Source organism: Carcharodon carcharias, chromosome 20, assembly GCF_017639515.1.
Source record: "Carcharodon carcharias isolate sCarCar2 chromosome 20, sCarCar2.pri, whole genome shotgun sequence".
Classification (NCBI taxonomy): Eukaryota; Metazoa; Chordata; class Chondrichthyes; order Lamniformes; family Lamnidae; genus Carcharodon; species Carcharodon carcharias.
In genome coordinates, this window is record NC_054486.1 from 111,953,800 (window position 1) to 111,980,781 (window position 26,982).

Sequence of the window (26,982 nt, forward strand, 5' to 3'; positions counted from 1 at the left end):
TGGAGTAGAATGTGGAAGGCCAGCCAGGAATATGTAAAAATAAAGTCCAAAGGTAATAAAAGGCCTGTATGAGGGTTTCAGCAGCAGATGCGCTGAGGCAGGAGTGAAGTCAACAATGCTATGGATTTGGAAATAGACAGTCTTAGTGATGTGCAGATAAAAAGGTTGAAAGCTCATCTCGGGGTCAAATATGATCAAGGCTGCAAACAGTCTGGTTCACCCAAGTGGTGGCGTTCCCATGTATCTGCTGCCCTTTGTCCTTCTAGATGGTAGCGGTCGTGGGTTTGGAAGGTGCTATCTAAGGAGCCTTGGTGAGCTGCTGCGGTGCATCTTGTAGATGGTACACACTGCTCCCACTGATCGTCAGTGCTGGAGGAAGTGAATGTTTGTGGAAGGGGTGCCAGTGAAGCGGGCTGCTTGTCCTGGATGGTGTCAAGCATTTTGAGTGTTATTGAAGCTGCACTCATCCAGGCAAGGGGAGAGTAATCTATCACACTCCTGACCTGTGCCTTGTATATGGTGGACAGGCTTTGGGGAGTCAGGAAGTGAGTTACTCACTGCAGAATTCCTAGCCTCTGACCTGCTCTTGTAGCCACAGTATTTATATGGCTGGTCCAGTTTGGTTTCTGTTCAATGGTAACCTTCAGGATGTTGGTAGCGGGGGATTCAGTGATGTTAATGCCATTGAATGTCAAGGAGAGATGGTTAGATTCTCTCTTGTTGGAGATGGTCATTGCTTGGTAGGTGTGTGGCGTGAATGTTACTTGTCACTTGCTGCATTTGGACATGGACTGATTCAAGTATCTGAGGAGTCGTGGATGGTGCTGAACATTGTGCAATCATCAGCAAACATCCCCACTTCTGACCTTATGATGGAAGGAAGGCCATTGATTAAGCAGCTGAAGATGGTTAGGCCTAGGACACTACCCTGAGGAACTCCTGCAGTGATATCCCGGAACTGAGATGATTGACCTCCAACATCCATGACCAGCAAGTAAATGGAAATGTCACCTCCTGGAAGTTCCCCTCCAAGCCACTCACCATCCTCATTCAGAAATATATCGCCATTCCTTCACTGTCGCTGGATCAAAATCCTGGAATTCCCTCCCTGACAGCTATATGGGTTACCTACATCATAGAGACTGCAGGGTTCAAGAAGGCAGCTCACCACCACCTTCTCAAGGGCAATTAGGGATGGGCAATAAATGCTGGCCTAGCCAGCGACACCCCCATCCCATAAATGATTAATAAAAAAATCTTCCTTTGGGCTAGGTATGATTCCAACCAGCAGAGAGTTTTCCCCTGATTCCCACTGACTTCAGTTTTGCTAGGGCTCCTTGATGCTACACTTGATCAAATGCTGCCTTGATGATCAAGGGCAGTCACTCTCTCCTCACCTCTGGAGTTCAACTCTTTTGTCCACGTTTGAACCAAGGCTGTAATGAAGTCAGAAGCTGAGTGATCATGGCAGAACCCAAACTGAACATCAGCGATCAGGTTATTGCTAAATAAGTGCGACTTGATAGCACTGTTGATGATCCCTTCCATTACTTTACTGATGATCGAGAGTAGACTGATGAGGCAGTAATTGGCCGGGTTGGATTTGTCCTGCTTTTTGTATACAGGACATATTTGGGAAATTTTCCACATTACCGGGTAGATGCCAGTATTGTGCAGCTTGGCTAGGGGCACAGCAAGTTCTGGAGCACAAGTCTTTAGTACTGTTGCTGGAATATTGTCAGGGTCTATAGCCTTTGCAGTATTCAGTGCCTTCATATGTTTCATGATATCAGGTGGAGTGAATCAAATTGGCTGAAGACTGGCATGTGTGATGCTGGGAACCTCCGGAGGAGGCTGTGATGGATCATCTATTCGGCACTTCTGGCTGAAGATTGTTGTGAATGCTTCAACCTTATGTTTTGTGCTGATGTGCTGGGCTCCCCCATCATTGAGGATGGGGATATTTGTGGGGCCTCCTCCTCCTGATAGTTCTTTAATTGTCTGCCATCATTCACGACTGGATGTGGTAGGACTGCAGAGCTTGGATCTGACCTGTTGGTGGAATTGCTTAGCTCTATCACTTGCTGCTTCTGCTGTTTGGCACACAAGTAGTCCTGTGTTGTAGCTTCACCAGGTTGACACCTCATTTTTAGATATGCCTCATGCTGCTCCTGGCATGCCCTCCTGCACTCTTCATTGAACCAGGGTTGATTCCCTGGCTTGGTATTAATGGTAAAGTGGGGGATATGCTGGACCATGAGGCTACAGATTATGGTTGAGTACAATTCTGTTGCTGCTGATGGCCTATAGTACCTCATGGTTGCCCAGACTTGAGTTGCTAGATCTGTTTGAAATCTATCCCATTTAGCACGGTGGTAGTGCCACATAACACGATGGAGGGTATCCGCAACGTGAAGATGGGACTTTGTCTCCACAAGGACTGTGCGATGGTCACTCCTACTGATACTGTCATGGACAGATGCATCTGTGGCAGGCAGTTTTGTGAGGATGAGGTCAAGAATGTTTTTCCCTTTTATTGGTTCCATCACCCCCTGCTGCAGACCCAGTCTAGCAGCTATGTCCTTTAGGTTTTGGCTAGCTCAGTCTGTGGTGGTGCTACCAAGACACTCTTGGTGGTAGACATTGGAAGTCTCCACCTAGAGTACATTCGGCGGCCTTGCCATCGTCAGTGATGTTCAAAATGGAGGAATTCATCAGATTAGAGGGGTGATGGTGGTATGTGGTTATTGAGAAGGAGGTTTCTTTGCCCAAGTTTGACCTGATGCCATGAGATTTCATGAGGGCCAGAGTCAATGTTGAGGACTCCCAGGGCAACTGCCTCCTGACTTTATACCACTGTGCCGCTACATCTGCTGGGTCTGTTCTGCCCTGGGACAGGACATGCCCAAGGATGGTGATGGTGGTGCCTGGGACATAATCTGTAAGGTAGGATTCCCTGAGTATGACTATGTCAGGCTGTTGCTTGACTAGTCTTTGAGACAGCTCTCCCAATTTTGGCACAAGCCCCCAGATGTTAGTAAGGAGGACTTTGCAGGGACGACAGGGCTGAGTTTGCCGTTGTCATTTCCAATGCCTAGGTCGATGCCGGGTGGTCTGCAGCAGTTCAAGAAGGTGGCTCACCCCCATCTTCTCAAGGATAATTAGGGATGTGTAACAAATGTTGGCATTGCCAGAGATACTCACATCTCAAGAGAGAATTAAAAAAGAATAATGTTGCCAAGGGAAAGCACGTAGATGGGAACAGGAGGAAGCCAAGGATAGTTTTTTGAGGGACACCAGAAGTAACGGTGCAGGATCAAGAAGAGGTGATTTTATGGTTACAATTAAATAGATAAGGATGTAACCAGGTGAATGCAGTCCCACACAGCCGGTTGATTGTGGAGAGGCTTTGGAGGAGGATGGTGTGGTCAGCCATGTTAAAGACTGCAGACCAGATTGAGAGGGATGAGGAGGGATAGTTGCTTTTGCCACAGTCACATAGGATGTGATTTGTGACTTTGATAAGAACTGTTTCAATTCTATGGTAGGGATGGAAACATGATTTGAGGGATTCAAACATGGTGTTCCAGGAAAGATGGGCATGAATTTGGGAGGCGACAACACGTTTTGGAGAGGAAAGGGAGGTCGGACATGTGGCGCTAGTTTGCAATGCCGGAGGGGTCAAGAATTGTTTTTTTGAGGAGGGGTCATGACAGTAAATTTGAGGAAGAAAAGGACAGCACCTGAGGAGAGAGCCTGTTAAGAATCTCAGTTAGCATAGAGCCAGGATGGGAAGTTGGGTGATGAGTAGTTTAGTAGCAATAGAGTCAATGGAGGAGATGAGTCTCAAGGACAATATGAACATGGTGGAGGCACGAGGAGAGGTGGTAGAGAAATTAGAGAAAGATACAAGTTCAAGGCTAAGCCAGGGATGGCCTTAAGGAAAATTTGGTCTGATTAGTTAGGGGAAAGGAGGGAAGATGCAGAGGTAGTTGATTAGATGACAAAGAAACTCATGAGCTCAATGTACTTGTTGGAGGTATAACACTCTCTTTGTTACACACTCCAACCTCAGCTCTTAGTTGTAACATTCTCTGTTAGACACCATACCCTCAGTATAATGCTCTCTTTTATAAAACTAATTAAAAGGTTATTTACTACAGCCTTCTGAATTTTTTAAAGTGCGATTTTATGCTGCTTCAAGCAAATTCAAGCATAGAAGAAAATTATGGCTAGCTCCCACTGATTAATTACAAGGCTGGCATGTGCTGCTTTTAGTACTTTGAACAGGCTTGTGACAACATGCCAACAGCACAGTCTTGACCAAAGGGTTGTATTTCAATGACATACTTAACAGGTCAGTGCTACTTACCCAGTTAAAGGTCGATTCTTCTTAATCTCAAAAAATTGTGTTCCAGTGTGATTGTACCTGGATTGGATGGTTAAGTAATTTAATTCAACATGCGTGTGAAATAATTACTCAAGTATAGAAAGCAAGAGACGCTGCAAAATATTGGGCTCTGCAACTGTCTACAGTAGGCCCTGGAGAAATTCAATATCCACCTCTTGCCTGAAGGTTAGGCAAAATGACCGTAGTTTGCTAAAGTCTTCACCACGCGACCCCTCCTCCCCCCCACCCCACCCCCAACCATGCCTCTTGGCAGCAGTGATGGGAAATAATGGTGTCCTGAGTGACAGCGCTGTGTGCAAAGCAGCTGGTATCATTCTTAAAACAGAAGTTGTTTTTAATTGTGATTGCATTTCCACAGAATGTTGTATGTTAGTCTAAGCATTCTGACCATTCATTAGCTGAGTGAAACACAATCTTCAAGTCCATTAGGGAACTAGTCAACCTTGGTTGATGGGTGCAAGCTGCAAGCAAATGTTCTGCACCTTCTAACAAGCTAAGGAGCAGTCAATGGGGTAAGAATAGATCTGACCCAGATAAATTAGAATCAAAGGTTGGCAGGCAAGACTATAACTGAACAATGGGCTACCTTCAAAGAAGAGGTAGTTTGGGCACAGTCAAGGTATATTCTCAGGAAGGGGAAAGGTAGGGCAAACAAATTCAGAGTTCCTTGGATGTCAAAAGAGATAAAAATTAGGAAGAAGAAAAAGTGTGCTTATGACAGATGTCAGGTGGAGAATACAACCGAGAAGAACGCTGAATAAAGGTTCAGAGGGGAATTGAAGAAGCAGGAGAAGCAAAGGGAGAGTGTGAGGAGAGATTGGCAGCTAACATAAAAGGGGATTCAAAAGACTCCTACAGGCATATAAATAGTAAAAGAGTGGTAAAAGCAGGAGTGGGACCGCTTAGGGACCAAGAAGAGAATTTACATTTAGGAGGTAGGGAGGCAGGCTGAGCTACTAAATAAATACTTTGCATCTGCTGCTCAGGTCATGATGAAAGGGAAGGTAGTTCAGACACCTGAGGGTTTATTATTGGTAAGGCGGAGGTATTGAATAGGCTGCTTGCACGTTGATAAGGCACCAGGACAGGATGTGATGTATCCAAGGGTACTGAAAAAAGTGAGAGTGGAAATTGTGAAGGCACAGGCCATAATTTTCCAGTCTTCCTTAGACTGAGGGGTGGTGCCAGACTGGCGAATGGCAAACGTTTTACTCTTGTTCAAAAGATAGGCCTAGGCCAGTCAGTTTCACCTTGGTGGTGGGGAAATTTCTAGAAACAATACTTTGGGACAAAATGACATGGGCAAATGCAGATTCATTTAGGAAAGCCAGCATGCATTTATTAAGGGCAAATCTTGTTTAACTAAGTTCTTGAGTTTTTTGATGGGGTAACAGAGAGGGTTGACAAAGGCAACCTTGCTGACGTGGTGTACATGGACTTCCAAATGGCATTTGATAAAGTGCCACATAACAGACTGGTGAGCAAAGTTAGGGACTCATGGAATACAAGGGACAGTAGCAACATGGATACAGAATTCGCCAAGTGATAGGAAACAGAGGACAGCGGTTAATGATTATTTTTTGGATTGGAGGAAGGTTTACAATGGAGTTCCCCATGCTCATTGTGAAAACCTCTACCCTGACATATATCAATAACCTAGATCTTGGGGCACAATTTCAAAATTTGCAGATGATACAAAATTTGGAAGCATTGTGAACTGTGAGGAAGATAGTGTAGAACTTCAAAAGGATGTTGACAGATTAGATTGGTGGAATGTGTGGACAAGTGGCAGATGAAATTTCATGCAAAGAAGTTTGAAGTGGTTGAATTTGGTAGGAAGAACGTTGAGAGGCAGTCTAAAATAAAGGTTACAATTTGAAAGGGACGCAGGAGTAGGGGTACCTGGGTGTATATGTGTATAAATCATTGAAGGTGGCAGGACAGGTGAAGGGAGTGGTTGATAAAGCACACAGCCTCCTGGGCTTTATCAACAGGAGCATACAGTACAAAAGCAAGGAGGTTATGTTAAATAAAAACAGGAAGTGCTGGAGAAACACAGCAGGTCTGGCAGCATTTGTGGAGAGAAAAACAGAATTAATGCTGAGTACAACATGATTCTTCTTCAGAGCATGAAAAAGCATTGGTGCCCAAAGGGTTTTTTTAAATATATAGAGCAAGAGAATAACTAGGGAAAGAATAGGGCCAATTAGGGATTATAGTGTGGACCTGGAAGACATGGGTTTCGTCCTCAATGAATACCTTGCATCTGTCATCACAATAGAAAAGGACGACACAGGTATAGACATCAGGGTGGAGGACTGTGAAATATTGGAGGAAATTAACATAGAGAGAGAGGAATAGCGTGTTTAGTGACCTTAAAAGTGGATAAATCCACAGGCCAGGATGAGATGTATCCCAGGATGTTGAGGGAGGCAAGGGAAGAGATATCAGGGACCCCAGCAGTAATTTTCAAATCCTCTCTGGCCACAGGTGAGGTGCCAGAGGATTGCTAACAATGTTCCATTATTAAAAAAGAGAGGAAGGAATAGATCAGGAAATTACAGGCCTGTCAGTCTGAGGGACAGAATATATCTGCACTTGGAGAGACATGGATTAATCAGGGATAGTCAGCATGGATTTGTTAAGGGAAGGTCTTGTTTGACAAATTTGATCCAATTTTTTGAGGAGGTAACCAGGAGCGTTAATGGGGGTAATGCATTTGACGTGGTCTACATGGACTTTAGCAAGGCTTTTGATAAGGTCCCTCATGGCAGACTGGTCAAGAAAGTCAGAGCCCATGAGATCCAAGGCAAAGTGACACGTTGGATCCAAAATTGGCTGAGAGGCAGGAAGCAGAGGGTGATGGTAGAGGGATGTCGCTGTGACTGGAAGTCTGTTTCCAGTGGGGTTCCACAGGGCTCAAAGCTGGGGCCCTTGCTGTTTGTGGTGTACATAAATGATTTGGACTTAAATGTAGGGGGTATGATCAAGAAATTCACAGATGACACGAAAATTGGTAGGGTGGTAACTAGTGAGGAGGCTAGCCGTAAACTGCAGGAGGATATCAATGGACTGGTCAGGTGGGTAGAGCAGTGGCAAATGGAATTCAACCTGGAAAAGTGTGAAATAATGCATTTGGGGAGGGCTAACAAGGCAAGGGATTACACCATGAATGGTAGGACCCTGTAAAGTACTAAAGGGCAGAGGGACCTATGTGTGCATATCCACAGATCCCTGAAGGTAGCAGGGCAGGTAAATATGGTGGTTAAGAAGGCATATGGGATGCTTGCCTTTATTAGCCGAGGTGCAGAATATAAGAGCAGGGAAGTTTTGCTGGAACTGTATAAAACTCTGGTTAGGCCACAACTGGAGTACTGTGTGCAGTTCTGGTCACATTATAGGAAGGATGTGATTGCACTGGAGAGGGTGCAGAGGAGATTTACCAGGATGCTGCCTGAGCTGGAGGGTCTGAGCTATGAGGAACGATTGGATTGGCTGGGGTTGTTTTCTCTGGAGCAACGAGGGTGAAGAGGGGACCTGATAGAGGTGTATAAGATTATGAAGGACATATATAGGGTGGATAGGAAAGCACTTTTTCCATTAGTAGAGGGGTCAATAACCAGGGGACTTAGATTTAAGCTAAGAGGTAGAAGGCTAAGAGGGGAGTTAAGGGGAAATTCTTTCACCTAGAAGGTGGTGGGAGCCTGGAATTCACTGCCTAAAAGGATGGTTGAGTCAGAAACTCTTGTAACTTTTAAGAAGTATTTAGATATTCACTTGCATTGCTATAGCCTCCAGGGCTAGGGGCCTAGTGCTGGAAAATGGGATTAGTGTAGTCAGATCTTTGTTTGACCGGCACAGACACGATGTGCTGAATGGCCTCTTTCTGTGCTGTAGACGTCTATGAGTCTATCAGTCATCCACAGTATTTTGCTTTTATTTTAGAGGTTATGTTAAACCTGTGTAAAATACTGGCTCAGCATAAACTGGGGTATTGTGTCCAGTTCTGGGCACCACACTTTTGGAAAGATGTGAGAGAGTGCAGAAAAGTTTCAAGAGAATGGTTCCAGGGATGAGGAACTTCAGTTATGTAAACAGATTGCAGAAAGTGGGACTGTTCTCTTTGGAAAAGGTCGAGGAGATTTGATACAAGTATTCAAAATCATGAGGGGTCTAAGTACATAGGGAGAAATTGTTCCCGCTGATGGAAGGATCGGGAACCAGAGGGCACAGAATTAAGGGAAATAGCAAAATAAGTAATGGTGATTTAAAGAAAGACCTTTTCATGCATGAAGTGGTTCGGATCTGGAATGCACTGCCTGAATGTGTAGTGGAGGTAAGTTCAATTGAGACTTTCAAGAGGGATTTGGATTAGCTGAAAAGCAAAAATGTACAGGACTACAGGGAGAAGGTGAGGGAGTGACTCTGAATTGCTCCTTCAAAGAGCTAGCACATACACGACAGGCTGAATGTCCTTCTGTGCTGTAACCATTCAATGATCCTATACTGGCTCCACTTAGTAATTTGTAGGACATCTGAAATAATAAATCTTTACCCATAGGTGGTGTGGAAGGTAAAAAAAAAAACAGAAATTACCTGACTATCACGATACATCTCATCACAAGCACCACTTTTGGGGAAGGATGAAGAGTCAAGGAGAGATGTGGCGGTGGCGGTGATGGTGGGAACAAGACTTAAAGTAGAGGAACATTTAAGCAATAGTGACTGCTTTAGATGATGATAGAGGACATAAATATGACAAAAACTAGGTGAATAGATTGCAGAAAACCTAATCGAGGGGCTGAGAACAGTACCTGGGAAAATAAGATGGGTAGCTATAATGGCAAACAACAATGCTGTTGAACAACAATGTTCAACACTGTTTCAAATGTTTCCCAGAGTGCAGGAAAATAAATTCCACTAACAGGAAAGGACAAACTAGTGGGACTCCAGGGTTGAATAAAGTCATAAAAAGGAACAAATGAGGGTTAGGAAAGAGACAAACATTAAGTACGTAGAAGAAATTAGGAGAGAAGTCAAAAAAACTTTAGGAAGGCAAATAAATTATGAAACTAAATTATCAAGGAACATAAAATATTAAAATATTTTATAGGCACATTTAACAAAAAACAGAAGGCTATGATGGGAATAGGACCATTAAAGGGTAGACAGGGTAATGCCTTAGGTAACAAGAGAAATACAGAAATGTTAAATAATCATTTTGTGTTGATAATTACCAGGGAGATAGAATAAGTAGACATGACATTGAATGATGAGATGAATACATTTAAAATTAAAAAGGATGTATTGAATAAATTAATCAAATGCAAAAGAAAATAAAGTCTCTGGTGGAAGGATTGCATCCACATATTTTAAAAGAATCTAGAGAAGAGATATCAGAAGCATTACTACACACATTTAATGATTGTTAGAAAAGATGTAGTACCAGAGAACCGGTGAACAGCTAATGTAATTCCTATATTTATGGAGGCAGACAGAACATGTCCAGGGAATTATAAGCCAGTCAGTTTAACATCAGTGGTGGGAAAAATAATAGAATCCCGACTAAAGGAAAGAATAGTGGAACATCTGGAAATGAGAAATATAACTATGAATAATCTGCATGGGTTTCAAAATGGAAAATCTTACTTGACCAAGCTTATTGAATTTTTTCAGGAGGTAACAGAGAATGGTCAGAAGAGAGAGAGTGGACAATGGTAATGCAGTAGTTCTAATTTATCCAAAAGCTCAACGCCAATAAATGTGAGGTAGTGCATTGAGAGGACAAATAGGAGGGTCACTCATTACTTGGAAGGTGCAAGTCTCAGTGGGATACAGAAACAAAAGGGTTCTTGGAGTACTAATACATCAATCGCTAAAAGTTGTGTCACACATTAGCAAAGCCATGTAAAAAAAATGCACTGGGCTTTATTTCTAGAGGGACAGCATTGAAAAGAAGCTATGCTGAACCTGTACTGAACCTTGATGTGACCACATCTTAGGAGTACTGCGTGCAATTCTGGTCACCACATTATAAAAAGGATATAGGGGCAATGGAAAGGGTGGAGAGAAGATTTAAAAGGATGATACAAGAAATATATAGGTCTACATATTAGGGAAGGATTGACAAGGCTGGGTCTTTTTTTTCTTGAAAAAAATGGCAGAGGGGTGACCCAATAGAAGCCTTTAAAATCATGCAAGGTTTTAATAGAGTGGAGAAGAACATAAGAATTAGGAGCAGGAGTAGGCCATTCGGCCCCTCAAACCTGCCTCGCCACTCAATAAGATCATGGCTGATCTGCCTCAGGCCTCAACTCCTCTTTTGTGCCAGCTCCGCATAACCCTCAATTCCCAGATATTTCAAAAATCTATCTACCTCCTCTTTAAATACTTCCAGTGATCTAGCTTCCACAACTCTCTGGGGAAGAGAATGCCAGACATTCACTTCCCTCTGAGAGGAGAAATTCCTTTGCATCTCAGTTTTAAATGAGTGTCCCCTTATTCTGTAACTATGTCCCTTAGTTCGAGATTCTCCCATGAGTGGAAATGTCTTCTCAACATCTACCCTGTCAAGCTCCCTCGGAATCTTGTACGTTTCAATAAGAACACCCCTCATTCTTTTAAACTCTAATGAATAAAGACCTAACTTGTTTAGCCATTTTTGATAAGTCAACCCCTTCATCCCAAGAATCAGCCTAGTGAATCTTTTTGAACTGCCTCCAATGCCAGTATGTCCTTTCTTAAGTACGGGGACCAAAACTGTACTCAGTACTCCAGGTGTGGCCTCACTAACACCCTGTACAGTGTAACAAGACTTCCCTATTTTTAAACTCCAAGCCCCTAGCAATACAGGCCAAAATTCCATTTGCCTTAATTACTTGCTGCACCTGCTTGCTAACTTTTTGTGTTTCATGCACAAGAACACCCAGGTCCCTCTGTGCTGCACATTTTTTGGAGTCTCTCTCCATTTAAATAATAGTCTGCCTTTTGATTTTTCCTGCCAAAGTGCATGACCTCATATTTTCCTACATTAAACTCCATCTGCCAAGTTTTGCCCTCTCACTCAACCTGTCTATATCCCCTTGCAGATTCCTTATGTCCTCATCACAACATGCCCTCCCACCTGTTTTTGTATTGTTAGCAAGCTTGGATACATTACACTCTGCCCCCTCCTCCAAGTCATTAATGTAGATTGTAAATAATCGAGGCTCTAGGACTGATCCTTGTGGCACTCTACTAGTTACGTCTTTCCAACCTGAAAAAGACTCATTAATCCCGACTCTCTGTCTTCTGTGTGTTAACGAATCCTCATTCTATGCTAATACATTACCCCAATACTGTAAGCTCCTATCTTGTGCAATAACCTTTTATGTGGCACCTTATCGAATGGCTTCTGGAAACCCAAATACATTACATCCACCAGTTCCCCTTTATCAACTCTGCTTGTTATATCTTCAAAGAACTCTAGTAAATTTGTCAAACGTGATTTCCCCTTCACAAAACCATGCTGGCTCTGTTCAATTGCGTTAGGCTTTTCTAAATATCCTGCTATTTCTTCCATAATAATGGACTCTAGCATTTTCCCAACGACAGATGTTGGGGTGAGTGGCCTATAGTTTCCAACTTTTGTCTCCCTTCCTTCTTGAACAGGGGCATCACATTAGCGCTCTTCCAATCCGCTGGGACCCTTCCGGAATCCAATGAGCTCTAGAATATTTCGACCAATGCCTCCACTATCTCTGCAGCCACTTCCCTTGGATACAAGCCATCAGGTCCTGGTGACTTGTCTGCCTTTAGTTCCTTTAGTTTGTCAAATACTTTGCTCTTCGTGATAGAGACTGTTACAAGATATTTCTTCCCATTAGCTCCTTGCTTATCTGATATTTTTGGGATGTTTATAGTGTCCTCCACCGTGAAGACCGATGCAAAATATTGGTTTAAAGTATCTGCCATTTCCCTATTCCCCATTATCAGTTCTCCAGTCTCATCTTCCAAGGGTCCCTTACTCACATTAGCCACTCTCTTTTTACATACCCCTAGAAGCTCTTGCTGTTTGTTTTTATATTTCTTTCCAATTAACCCTCATAATCAATTTTCTCCCTCTTTATTAGCTTTTTAGTCATCTGCTGCTGGTTCCTAAAAAAATCCTAATCCTCTGGCCCACCGCTAGTTTTTGCCACTTTGTCTGCCTTAGTTTTTGATTGGATACTCTCCTTGACCACCTTTGTTAACCACGGGTGGTTCATCCTTCTTATCGAGTCCTTCTTTTTGACCGGGATAAATTTTTGCTGGGCGTGGTGAAATATCTACTTAAATGTCCACCACTGCTCATCCACTGACCTTCCCCTTAGTCTATTTTCCCAGCCCGCTTTAGAGAATTCTTTCATCATACCTCTGTAAATGCCCTTAAGTTGAGGACACTGGTTTGAGACCAGGGTTGCTCGACCTCAAACTGAATTTGAAATTCTACCATGTTGTGATCGCTACCCCTAGATGATCCTTAATTATGATATCTCTTATTAATCCCACCTCATTACACATTACTAGATCTAAAATAGTCTGTTCCCAGGTAGGTTCTGCAATCTATTGCTCTAAGAAACAATCCCTGATGCACCCTACAAATTCATCTTCCAAGTTATCCCTGCCAATCTGATTTGTCCAGTCAATATACAGATTAAAATCACCTATGACAATTGCAGCACCCTTCTTACATACCTCCATTATTTCCTGACTTATACTTTGTCCTATAGTGAGGCAACTCTTTAGGGGCCTATAGATGACTCCCACCCGTGACTTCTTCCCCTTACTATTCCTTATTTCCACCCAAACTGATTCCATGTCATGATCTATTGCCATCTATACCACTACTCACTCCTGCACTGATACCTTCCTTTATTAACAAAGCTACCCCCACCATCTTTTCCTTTTTTGCCTATCTTTCAGAATGTCAAATACCCTTAATAGAGTTCTCAGTCTTGATCACCCTGCAGCCACATCGCTGTAATAGCTATCAAGTCCCATTTTCATTTATTTCTATTTGTGCCGTCAACTCATCTATCTTGTTTCAGAGTGATAAAGAGCTTTGACTTCTTATTCATTTTGATTTCTGCTGCACCCTTCTGCTCTTTCCTGTCACACTTTGATTATTGTTCGCCTCTTCATTACCCTGAACCTGTGCTCTCTCTCTCGTTTCTTTTTTGATTTTTAAAATTCCTCTTCAGAGAATATGTTTCCTTTTGTGCAGGAGAGCATAACTAGAGGCCAATAATATAGGACAGTCACTAGGAAATCCATTAGGAAATTCAGAACAAAGAGTGGTAAGAACGTGGGACTCACTACCACAGAGAGTAGTTGAAGTGAATATTATAGATGCATTTAAGGGTGTTCCCATGTGTCTGCTGCCCTTCTCCTAGGTGGTAGAGGTCACAGGCTTGGAAGGTGCTTTTGAGAGAGCCCTGGTGTGGGCCCTTAAGAGCCCAGTGAACTCATTTTTTGAACAGATTGTAGTGAGAATACCAATGGTATTTAATAGAGACAACACAGGTCTTGCCCGCCAGTGAAAGCCCTGCGTTGCCTCTGTGCAGGAAGACCCGTCGTATGGAGTGCCAACACTTAACTGGACAATAGCAAGTCTTCCCTGGGATCAAGGATAGGAGAGTAGAAGTCCTGCCAACTGAAAGTTGCCAGCCAGTTAGAGCTAGAGCTCTATGGTAGCGCAACCAGGGAGGCAGTGGTTACTGCTTGTACTACATCTACTTCAGTCCTAGTATTATCACGGGCTCCCAGGCCACAGGTGAGGGATTAAAGTTGAGGGGCAGGGGGTGCAGATCAGCACCAAGTGCACATGGTGACTCTCATCTTCCTGATGCCAGTTCTTCAATCAAGGACAGAGTGCCTATGAGCGAGGAGACCCCACAACCCCTGCCCCTCTTCACCCCCAATCCTATCCCACCGAAAGCCTGCAAACAACACCGAATGGATTTGCTCATCATGATTCCTGCATGGTGAGTCCGCTGCCCGTTGCTGGGTTAATACCAGTGGCAGCTGGATGAGCTCTTATCTGAGTATCAATTGCCCACTTAAGGACCTCAACTGGCGGCAGGGCAGGAAGATTGTGCGCTGGCCTGCCCACAGCTAACCCAATCAGGCTTGAGGCAGGGGCCAGTATGGTCCCCAAACTCCACCTGATTAAATACCCCACCACAAAACCCGCCATGGGGAGGGCATCAAATTCTGCCCCGTGTTTCTCATGATACTAGTGGGGTACTGCAGGGATCGGTGCTGGGACCCCAGTTATTCACAATACATATTAATGATTTAGATGAGGGAATTAAATGTAATTCTCCAAATTTGCAGATGACACAAAGCTGGGTGGGACGGTGAGCTGTGAGGAGGATGCAGAGATGCTTCAGTGTGATTTGGACAAGCTGAGTGAGTGGGTAAATGCATGGCAGATGCAGTATAATGTGGATAAATGTGAGGTTATCCATTTTGGTAGCAAAAACAGGAAGGCAGATTATTATCTGAATGGCGATAAATTGAGAGGGGAATGTGCAATGAGACCTGGGTGTCCTCATACACCAGTCGCTGAAGGTAAGCAAGCAGGTGCAGCAGACGTTAAAGAAGGCAAATGGTATGTTGGCCTTCATAGCCAGACGATTTGAGTACAGGAGCAGGGATGTCTTGCTGCAATTGTACAGGGCCTTGGTGAGACCACACCGGGAATATTGTGTGCAGTTTTGGTCTCCTTATCTGAGGAAGGATATACTTGCTATAAAGGGAGTGCAGCGAAGGTTTACCCGACTGATTCCTGGGATGGCGGGACTGACATATGAGGAGAGATTGAGTCGATTAGGATTATATTCACTGGAGTTCAGAAGAATGAGAGGGGATCTCATAGAAACCTATAAATTCCAATAGGACTAGACAGGGTAGATGCAGGAAGGATGTTCCCGATGGTGGGGGAGTCCAGAATTGGGTGGGAGGGGGAGGTCACAGTCTGAGGATACGGGGTAGACCATTTAGGAATGAGATGAGGAGAAATTTCTTCACCAAGAGAATGGTGAGCCTGTGGAATTTGGTACCACAGAAAGTAGTTGAGACCAAAACATTGTATGTTTTCAAGAAGAAATTAGATATAGCTCTTGGGGCAAAAGGGATCAAAGGGTATGGGGAGAAAGCGGAAGCAGACTATTGATTTGGATGATCAGCCATGATCATAACAAATGGCGGAGCAGGCTCGAAGGGCCAAATGGCCTACTCCTGCTCCTAGTTTCTATACTCAGTGTTCAATATGTGTCGTCTACTGCAAAACTGATTACGAATCAAGCAAAATGTCGCCTAGGCAATGTTTAACTCAGACCAGTTAGATCCTAAATAGGAGCAGGAATAGGCCATTCAGCCCATTGAGCCTGCTTTCTCATTGAAGATCACAGCTGATCTGACTACAGACTTAACTTCACTTTCCTGCCTGATCCCCCACCCCCACAAAAACTTGACTTCCTTGTCGATCTTAAATCTGTCTCGCTGAACCTTGATTAAAAGAGAATTGGAGAACGCGGGTGTCAATTGTACTACTCTTCACTTGCAAAGCGAATACTCTGCCATGTGAATAAATTTCCCATAGGAAGAGACTAAAACAGTTTAGACATTTAACACACAGAGATCCTGTCCAGTTTCCAAGTGAGTTTCTTTGTTATAGTTCTTGTTCCAACTACCAGTGATTGGGCAGCGAGAGTGAATTATTAGAGTAAAGCAGGGAACCAGACCATTCAAGGAAGAGAGTGACACTTTTGTGCCTCAGCAGAGCCTGCAACGGATCGGAATGTGTAACACTTTTTATTCACCTCGCTGTTGTTTATGGGAGGCTGCTGTGTGCTGAATGGCTGCCATGTTTGCCTATATCACAACAATCACATTCACTATGTGAGGCACACTCAAGCTTTTTGATGCAATAAAAACTACATTAAAGAAAATATTGGAATAATAAAAGGAACAAGGCATTATTATCCAACAATATTGGGATGGGCTTTTTGCTTCATTGGGTACTAATGCGAACAAAGAACATACAGCAGCTTACTCCTTTTACATGCCCTTTAAGGCAGGTTCATGCACAATATTTCTTTAAGGATAAAATGACAGGACCCATTTCAGGCATGCTATTCCAGGAATATGTGGAGCAGAGTCTAGGCAATGCTTTACAAAGAAATACTAATTGCGTTTGGTTTACTCCTGGCATCTTGCATTATCTGATTGCAGAGAGACATTGCCTGCAGACCAAGAACCCATTAGTGGACTCTAGCCTTCCTGTTGATCTGAAGGATACTGCAATTCCCTGGTGTATCTCTGTATGGCTTCCAGGCGGTCAGGGACAAGCGTGGACAGCTGAAATGTAGGCACACATGGCATTGGAACCTGAAAGCATAGGAAATATGAAAAAAATTAATACATTTATACATAAACATCCAGAATTTCCTCATTATTGCAGTGGATAATGGCACTGACTGTGTGGCATTAATTCATATAGAATATCCCAAGGTTAATCCATGGTATTTGTTGAGTTTTAATGGCATTAATGCCCCTGGGCTAGGGAAGGAAAATAAAAGTAGGGTTCTTCATCATCCACTTAATCATCTTAAACATCCACTTAATCATCTTAAACATCCACTTAATCATCTTAAACATTCACTCTGTCCACTGATGCACACAGTGACAGCAGTGTGTACCATCTACAAGATGCACTGTAGCAACACACCAGGGCTCCCTCAACAGCACTTTCCAAACCTGTGACCTCTACCACCTAGGAGAAGGGCAGCAGACACATGGGAACACCACCACCTGCAAGTTCCCACCCTAGCCACATTGTGACTTGGAAATATATCACCGTTCCTTCACTGTTGCTGGGTCAAAATCCTGGAACTCCCTCCCTAACAGCACTGTGGGTGTACCTACACCACATGGACTGCAGCGGTTGAAGGCAGCAGCTCACCACCACCTTAAGGGCAATTAAGGATGGGCAATAAATGCTGGCCCACCCAGCGACACCCACATTCCGTGAAAGGAATAAGAAAAAGTGCATGTGAATAGATGTGAAAGTAGAATCATAGAAAGTTTATGGCACAGAAAGAGGCCATTTGGCCCATTGTGTCTGCGCCAGTAAGGTAAGGTTTATCTGTAACGGCTGAATAGGTTGTGAATACTCATTCCCTAAGCTGACGCACAAAATGACAAGGTGGCTTGGAGGTATCAGAGAGGGAGCTCATGGAATTGTATGTGAGTAAGAGTTGGCATGTTCACAGTAGGGAGGTGGGCGAAAACAAATAGAACAGATAACTGTCAAAGCATCTTGCTCTGTGTGTGTAGAGTGTCTCACTATCTTAAGAAAATCATGAAATCTTGGATGATACTCTACTGCTATCCAAAAATAACCTTTGTTGTCACAATGAACAGTGGATTTTCTGCATAAACAGCAGAACTGGGAAGCAATTCTTCACTCACACATCTTTGAGCAAACTTTAAAAAAAAAAAGCACAACTGAAACGTTGGTACTGAAATGCACCATTGTTATTACGTCCCTGCACTCATCCTGGTACTGTCCTCATCTTTGTTTCTTCATAGTAGGGGGTTGCAAATTTGTACATACTTGGTGTGCAGATCGCAGTCGTCATCCATTACTAAATTTGATTGGGCCTCGGTCTCATTATCCAAAATTACCTTCATGTGCATGGCCAACTCCCACCACAAAGACATCTTCCCCAGCCCCTTCAACACCAGCATCTTCAAGATGTTCTAAATGCTTCACAGCTGATTAAGTTTTTTTTTGAAGTGTAGTTGCTGTTGTACTGGAGGAAATGTGCCAGCTAATTTTCACATAGCAAGATCCCACAAACAGCAATATGATAGTGAGCACATAATTTAGTTGGGAGAATTAGTACAGAAATAAAATACTGCAGATGCTGGAAATCTTAAATAAACACTAAATCAGAATCAATGGATGGATGAGGGGTCATTGACCCAAAACGTTAACTCTGTTTCGCTCCATGGATGCCCTTGAGAAGGCAATTAGCGATGGGCAATAAATGCTGGCCCAGACAGTGATGCCCACATCCCATGAATAAATTTAAAAAAAGAATTACTCTTTAGGTCAGGTGCATCCGTGGAGAGAAACTGAGTTAATGTTTCAGGTCAATGACTCTTCATCCACCCATCGGTTCTGATTAGTGCTTATTTCAGATTTCCAGCATCTGCAGCATTTTAAAAGCAAAAAAATGCAGATGCTGGAAATCCAAAACAAAAACAAAAATACCTGGAAAAACTCAGCAGGTCTGGCAGCATCTGCGGAGAGGAGCATAGTTAACGTTTTGAGTCCGAATGACCCTTCAACAGAACTAAGTAAAAACAGAAGAGAGGTGGAATATAAACTGGTTTAAGGGGGAAGGCCGGGGGGGGGGGGGGAGAAGGTGGGACAAGTAGAGCTGGATAGAGGGCCAGTGATAGGTAGAGATAATCAAAAGATGTCATAGACAAAAGGACAAAGAGGTGTTGAAGTTGGTGATGTTATCTAGGGAATATGCTAATTAATGGTAGAAAGCAGGACAAGCAAGGTACAGATAGCCTTAGTTGGGGTGGGGTGAAGGAATCAAAAAAGGCTAAAAGGTAGAGATAAAACAATGGATGGAAGTACATTTAAAAATAGTGGGAAAAGAAAAATCTATATAAATTATTGGGAAAAAAAAAAGATGGGGGATCAGAAAGGCGGTGGGGATGGAGGAGAGAGTTCATGATCTAAAATTGTTGAACTCAATATTCAGTCCAGAAGGCTGTAAAGTGCCTAGTTGGAAGATGAGGTGCTGTTCCTCCAGTTTGCATTGAGCTTCACTGGAACAATGCAGCAGGCCAAGGACGGACGTGTGGGCATGAGAGCAGGATGGAGTGTTGAAATGGCAAGCGACAGGGAGGTCTGGGTAATGCTTGTAAACAGACCGAAGGTGTTCCACAAAGTGGTCACCCAGTCTGTGTTTGGTCTCTCCAATGCAGAGGAAACCGCATTGGGAGCAACGAATGCAGTAGACTAAACTGAGGGAAGTGCAAGTGAAATGCTTCACTTGAAAGGAGTGTTTGGGCCCTTGGACAGTGAGGAGAGGTGAAGTAAAGGGGCAGGTATTGCACCTTCTGCGGTTGCATGGGATGGTGCCTTGGGAGGGGGTTGAGGTGTAGAGGAGGAGTGGACCAGGTGGCCCGGAGGGAACGATCCCTGCGGAATGCTGCCAAGGGTGGGGGGGTTGAAAGGAAGATGTGTTTGGTGGTGGCATCATGCTGGAGTTGGCGGAAATGGCGGAGGATGATCCTTTGAATCCAGAGGCTGATGGGGTGATAAGTGAGTACAAGGGGGACCCTATCAGGTTTCTGGGAGAGAGGAGAAGGCGTGAGGGTGGATGCGCGGGAGATGGGCCGGACACGGTTGAGGGCCCTGTCAACGACCGTGGGTGGAAAACCTCGGTTAAGGAAGAAGGAGGACATGTCAGAGGAACTGTTTTTGAAAGTGGCATCATCAGAACAGATGCGACGGATGCGAAGGAACTGAGAGAATGGGATGGAGTCCTTACAGGAAGCGGGATGTGAGGAGCTGTAGTCGAGGCCCCTCCCACAACTCTTTCCCCGGTACATCGATGATTACTTCGGTGTTGCTTCATGCTCTCGTCTGGACCTAGAAAAATTTATTAATTTTGCTTCCAATTTCCACCCCTCCATCATTTTCACATGGTCCATCTCTGGCACTTCCCTTCCTTGACCTCTCTGTCTCAATTTCTGGTGATAGACTATCCACCAATATCCAATACAAGCCTACTGACTCCAACAGCTACCTTGCCATCAGACCATCCCAGTGGGGGATGTAGGTGTAGAGGGATTGGACGTCTACGGTGAAGAGGAGGTGGTTGGGGCCAGGGAACTGGAAATTGTTGATATGATGTAGGATGTCAGAGGAATCACGGATGTAGGTGGGAAGGGACTGGACAAGGGGAGAGAGAATGGAGTCAAGATAGCAAGAAATGAGTTTCGTGGGGCAGGAACAGGCTAATACTACCTGGAGACCTGCAATGACTAAACCTAATCATGTGATTCAATTCACTCTTAAGCTGCTAGTCAAAAATGTGTAGTCAGTGGATTTTCGGGACATTAAAGGTTATGGGCTGGCTAGGGAAGACAGAAAATCAACCATGATTTCTGTTGCCAATCATTCTCCTGCAACCACCCACATGTGGAACGTATGCTTGTGTGGATGTCAAACAGAGACAGGATTGGGTTTGGCTGTGATGCCCCACAATTAGCTTGTTGCCGCTTAGTCGACTCAAAATAAAAGATGGCCATTAGAGGAACGAAGGACTATACCGCAGCAGGAATTAAATTCCTTCAAAAAAAGGATGAGGGGAAAAAGTGTCTAGCAACATTCAAAAAGATAGTAGCTTTTTTATAGATTTCTGAAGACGGTTGTGATCTCAAATTTAATTGTATATAAAAAAGCTGAGTAAATAAGTAGAAAACAATTTGTGGGTGAAAGTCCAAGGTGAACCTTAGCCACAGTTATTGTTCAATGATGCCAACAGCAGTGTTTATATGTGCAAGAGTGCAATAATGTTGAGCTAGTATAAAGCCACAGTATCTAAAGGAACTTCAGTACTTCTTCCCAGACATGAGGTATCCTACTGACTGTGCAACACACGCACAGACCCCGAGCAGCATCTCCACTCTAAACCTTATTTTGATAAACTCTCACTCTTTCAGGTCCTTACTGAGCTGCTGTATATTTGGATAGACTAATTCAGTGATACCCCAACCTCTCTCACTTCATCCTGCGCCAGTCACTGTAGGAGCTCCTGGGATAAGTTTGTGCAGTCACTGTCATTTTTCTGTGTGATTCTATTGATCTTATTAAACCTACAACAAAACTAAACTCATACTAATAGCCACAACTGGTGACAGAATGCTCATGCAATCTGTACTAACTCTTCACTGCAGTGACAGCATTACCTTGTGATGTAAAGCTTCAAATAATTACGATGAGAAAGGCCATTTGGCTCATCTTAATTTATCCATCCATTCCTCGCACTGCAGCATCTAATTGTTTCTTACAGACATTCAGGGCTTTCAGCTCTGCCCCTCTATTAGAGAGTCAACACTTATGTGTCGACCACTTTTTGTATGAATGACTCCCTGCTATTAGTTCGAACCATTAAAAAGTAAGTTTAGGACTGATGTCCCCTTGATCTTCTATAGCAATTCAATTTAAAGGGAAGATCAAAGCTATTGTCTTCGGCTTCTGCCTCAAACTCTGTACCCTCACCATGGATTCCAACCCCCTCCCCTGCAACTATCGCAGATTGAACCAGGCTGCTTATTGCCTCAGCATCCCATCTGTCTCTGAACTGAATTTCTGACCACACATCCTCTCCAGCATAAAGACCACCACTTCTACCTCCTCAAAGGCATCTCAGCTCCATCCCTGCCTCAGCTCGTGTGGTCCTCATTTAAGGATCCCTATTCACAAGTATTCATAAACTTCAACTCATCCAAAACTTTTCTGCCCTATCCAGAACAAGGTCCCACTCTTCCATCATCCCTGTGATCACTGACCTACATTGGTTCCTGGTGCCAAAATCTCCAATATAATTTTTTTTATTCGTTTATAGGGAATGTAGTGTCGCTGGCTGGCTCAGCATCTATTCCCCATCCCTAACTGCCCTTGAGAAGGTGATGGTCGGCTTCCTTCTTGAACTGCTGCAGTCCACATAGTGTAGTACACCAACAGTGCTGTTAAGGGAGTTCCTGATTTTGATCCAGCGATAGTGAAGGAATAGCGATATAGTTCCAAGTCAGGATGTTGTGTGGCTTGGAGGACAACTGGTGTTCCCATGCATCTGCTGTCCTTTTCCTTGTAGGTGGTAGAGGTCCTGGGTTTGGAAGGTGCTTGTATTTAAATCTTTTGATGGCCTCGCTCCTCCCTATTCCTGTCACCTTCCCCAGACCCACAATCCCTGACTGCACCCCCTCCACCCATAACTCCATGTCCCTCCAATTCTGGCTTCTTAAGCAGACCTCTCTCTCCCTTAACCCCATTATTTCCAGTCGTAATTTCAGACATCTAGGCTTCATGCTCTCGGATTCCCTCCCTTCATCTCCTCCGAAACTCTCCTTTAAAGCCACCACATTCTTTGGCTTGCTGACTATTTTTGGCTGATCATGCTTCTACATTAAAGACTTTATGTAAATGCAACCTGTTGCAATTGTGATTTAATATTTCAATTTATGTTTTCCATTCCTTTAATTATCTTATATAGACCTGTAAGATTCTCTCTCAAGCACTTCACTTTCCAGGCTGAAAAGCCCAAAGTTTCTCCTGTCTTTTGACAAATCTTTGACATTGGGGAATTAGCCTTGTGGTTTATCACTACACTGCCTCCAATGCTTGAATGTAGAGATCCAAAGAGGACAAGGGTGTGGTCTGACGGTTTGTTCTTGCTGCAAGTCTTGTAACAAGTCAGGGAAAGTAATGTAGTCAAACAGATTATTGCACTGGACCATAGTATAAAAAGCAAAATACTGTGGATGCTGGATATCTGAAGTAAAAACAGAAAATGCTGGAAATACTCAGCAGGTCTAGCAGCGTCTGTGGAAAGAGAAACAGAGTTAAATGTTTTGAGTCCGTATGACTCTTCTTCAGAACTGAAGAAGAGTCACATGGAATATAATTATTATTATTGTTGCTCTACACTAACTGGACAGATTAAGTGTCAGGCCTAAAAGACTCTAAGGCCTCTGAACTTTATCTAAGCTATTACACCACCATTCATGGAGTATTTGTACACACCTATTCTTCTTCCCAAGTACTTTACACCTGTCTGCATGAAATTTCATTGACCATTGTTCCGCCCACTTAAATATTTTACCTCACTTGATTTGGAGCTGCCTTCTCCCCATTCTACTGTCCTTCCTAGTTTAATATCTGGAAACGTGAGCACTTTGCATTGTATCCATATCATTAATTTAAATTAGAAACAGCTCTTCCCTGATCCAGGCTCAGAGCATCTCAGTTCATGCTTTGCCCCAACCCCTGTGAAAAACTTCTGCAGAACATCCAAACATACGAATTAGGAGCAGGAATAGGCCATTCAGTCCCTCAAGTCTGCTCCGCCATTCAATAAGATCATGGCTGATCAAAATATAACTCCAATCTCACATTCCTGCCTACCCCCGATAACCTTTCACCCCTTTGTTAGTCAAGAACCTATCTAGCTGTGCCTTTCTGCTTCCACCGCCTTTTAAGGAAGAGAGTTCCAAAGACTCATAACCCTCAGAAAAGAATTCTCCTCATCTCTGTCTTATATGAACGACTCCTTATTTTTAAACAGTGGCCCCTTGTTCTTGATTCTCCCATAACAGGAAACATCCTCTCCACATCCACCCTGTCAAGACCCCACAGGATCTTAAAGGTTTCAATTAAGTCGCCACTTGCTCTTCCAAATTCCAGTGGCTACAAGCCTAACCTGTCCAGCCTCTCCTCATAAGACAACCCTCCCATTCCTGGTATTAGCCTAGTAAACCTTCTCTGAACTGCTTCTAAAACATTTACATATTTCTTTAAATAAGGAGACCAGTGCTGTACACAGTACTCCAGGTGTGGTCTCACCATTGCCCTGAACAACTGAAGCATAACCTCTCTACTTTTGTCATCAATTCCTCTCACAATAAATTATAACACTCTATTAGCTTGGGGTGACAAGTGGCAAGTAACACGCCACACAAGTGCCAGGCAATGACCATCTCCAACAAGAGAGAATCTACCCATCGCCCCTTGATATTCAATGGCATTATAATTGCTGAATCCCCCGCTATCAACATCCTGGGATTACCATTGACCAGAAACTGAACTGGACTAGCCATATAAATACAAGAGCAGGTCAGAGTCTAAGAATCCTGCAGCGAGTCACTCACCACCTGACTCCCCAAAGCCTGTCCACCTTTAACAAGGCACAAGTCAGGAGTGTGATGGAATACTCTACCCTTGACTGGATGAGTGCAGCTCTAGCAACACTCAAGAAGCTTGACACCATTCAGGACAAAGCAGCCCGCTTGTTGACACCCCATCCACAAACATTCACTCCCTCCACCACCAATGCACAGCAACAGCAGTGTTACCAGCAACAAGGTGTACTGCAGGAATTCACCAAGGCTCCTTCGACAGCACCTTCCAAACCCGCTACCACTACCATCTAGGAGGACAAGGGCAGAAGATACATGGGAACACCATCACCTGGAAGTTCTCCTCCAAGCCACTCACCATCCTGCCTTGGAAATATATCACCGTTCCTTCACTGTCGCCAGGTCAAAATCCTGGCGCTCCCTTCCTAACAGCACTGTGGGTATATTTACACCACATGGATTGAAGTGGTTCAAGAAAGCAGCTCACCATCACCTTCTCAAGGGATGGGAAATAAATGCTGGCCTAGCCAGCAAAGCCCACATTCCTTGAATGAATAAAGAAATGCTTTCCTAATTATCTGCTGTACCTCCATACTAACCTTTTGTGTTTCATGCACAAGGACACCCAGGTCCATCTGAATTTCAGATCTCTGCAATCTCTCACCAATTAGATGATAAGCTTCTTTTTTATTCTTCCTGCCAAAATGAACAATTTCACAATTATACTCCATTTGCCAGATCTTTGCCCACTCATTTAACCTATGTCACTTTGTAGCCTCTTCACAATTTATTGTCCTCCCTATCCGTGTCATCAGCAAATTTAGCCATCATTCCTTCAGATTCTTCATCCAAATCATTTACATAAATTGTAAAAAGTTGAGGCCCCAGCACTGATCCCTGTGTCAGACCACTCCTCACATCCTGTCATGCTGAAAAAGACTCATATATGTCTACTCTCTTCTTCCTGTTAGCCAGCCAATCTACTATCCAGCCAATATGTTACCCCCTACCATGAGTTTTTATTTTCTGCAATAACCTTTGATGTGGCACTTTATCAAACGCCTTCTGGAAATCTAAGGAAACCCAGGACAGAAACGTGGCCACAAATATCAGTGAATAGCATTTACAATAACACCAACCATTTTCAGAATTTACTATTTTTTTTTATATACAAAATACCTTGTTCTTTTTAACCTTGTTAACATTTCACTAAACTGCCCAGTTAAAGAGACATTCTAACAATTGCAATGTTAAAGCACCATTGAATTCAACATTAGGCAAGTGGATTTATTTTGTTACACAGCAAGTATAGTTTGCATTGGGTGTTCCTGTATCGGAGGGTTCCATCTTTCTATATATACTGATTATCATCCACAAAAAAAACCACATTAGCAATTACAGAAAAAAATTGTGTAAAGAACTGCGATTGTTTGTTTTCTGGATTGAACTGTGGGCTCAACCCAGAAAGTAACATCAGACAGGACTATGCAATATCTGGATGGGCACAATAGGGATTTACATTTGCAATTCTGCACGCTTAAAGTTCCCTTACATCATTTGGGTAGCATGGGAGTGTGCAATGGGTACCATTTTACCAAAGGATGGGGGAAACAGACAAAAAGCAAACAAAAAAAGGGCGAGGCAAACCAGAATTCTCTCATTGCCCGAAGGAAATATATAACACATTAGACTGTAAAGTGTACAGGTTACATTGTGTACAGATATTCAACATAATAGTGTCACAAAGCTGCCAATTAAGTTGTGAAGTTTCAAAAGATATATCATTAAAAAACTTCACAACAATTTAAGTAAATCCACCATCACCAAAGCTGGAAAGCCATGTAATTTGAACATTTTAAAAAAAGCTTTGCTTCAGCCTAAAGCAGCTTAAACCTGAACATAGAACTCCCTGATTTAATGTTCAAATCATCCATCCAAATAATTTGGTTTGGATTGTTCATTGAGTATGCTGATCTAAACCATTATACTGACCAAACTGATTCACAAAGCCACTGGCAGGTTTAAGCTGTTGAAGGCTATATTAACAGTGCACAATTTCAAAGTTGGATTGAAGAAATCACCTTGGGGAGGTACGGCATTCCTCGAATTCTCTGCACCATCTTCTCTCCTTCGGGGTGGATCTTAGCAACATGCTTCCACATCCTATCCCAGGTAGCCTCATCGACCGGGAGCCCCCCTCGGTTTATGTAGAAAGGAACCCCTTCATCCCGGAATTCCTCATCACCATCCTCATCCTGGTCCTCTTCTCTCTGGAGATGCTTCTCTACGCTGACAGGTCCCACGCTGGCTGACCTCCTTCTAACAAAGGAAGCATCTCCTCTCCCCCCTGGCATTGCTGATGTTTTTAAATATTAAAAAAGCCTCTCCTCTTTCCTCACTTACTTACTTGAACAATAAGCTCACAGCACAGATCAACATGATTCAGTGCAATAATAGAGTTAATTTGAAAACTGCAAGGAGTGGGGTGTGTTGCCAGAAGCCGTACCCTTTGCAATGCCCCTCCATGCCTGCCCAGTGCCAGTCCTCGCTCACCCTTCGCTCCACTCGCTTTGTATCCACTCGGTCACCTCGCT

At 43.5% G+C, this 26,982-nt stretch overlaps 1 protein-coding gene across 1 annotated transcript in view; it reads right to left on the reverse strand.

The window, feature by feature from the left end:
• Positions 1 to 26,982, reverse strand: part of vash1 (vasohibin 1) — a 47,914-nt gene extending 20,932 nt beyond the window's left edge. The window contains exons 1-3 of the mRNA XM_041215283.1: positions 26,470 to 26,982; positions 16,737 to 16,825; positions 4,373 to 4,429 (exon numbers count right to left, since the gene is read on the reverse strand). Coding sequence (XP_041071217.1) covers positions 4,373 to 4,429; positions 16,737 to 16,825; positions 26,470 to 26,742 — 419 coding nt within the window. The 5' untranslated portion in view covers positions 26,743 to 26,982. The remainder of the gene's footprint in view (positions 1 to 4,372; positions 4,430 to 16,736; positions 16,826 to 26,469) is intronic.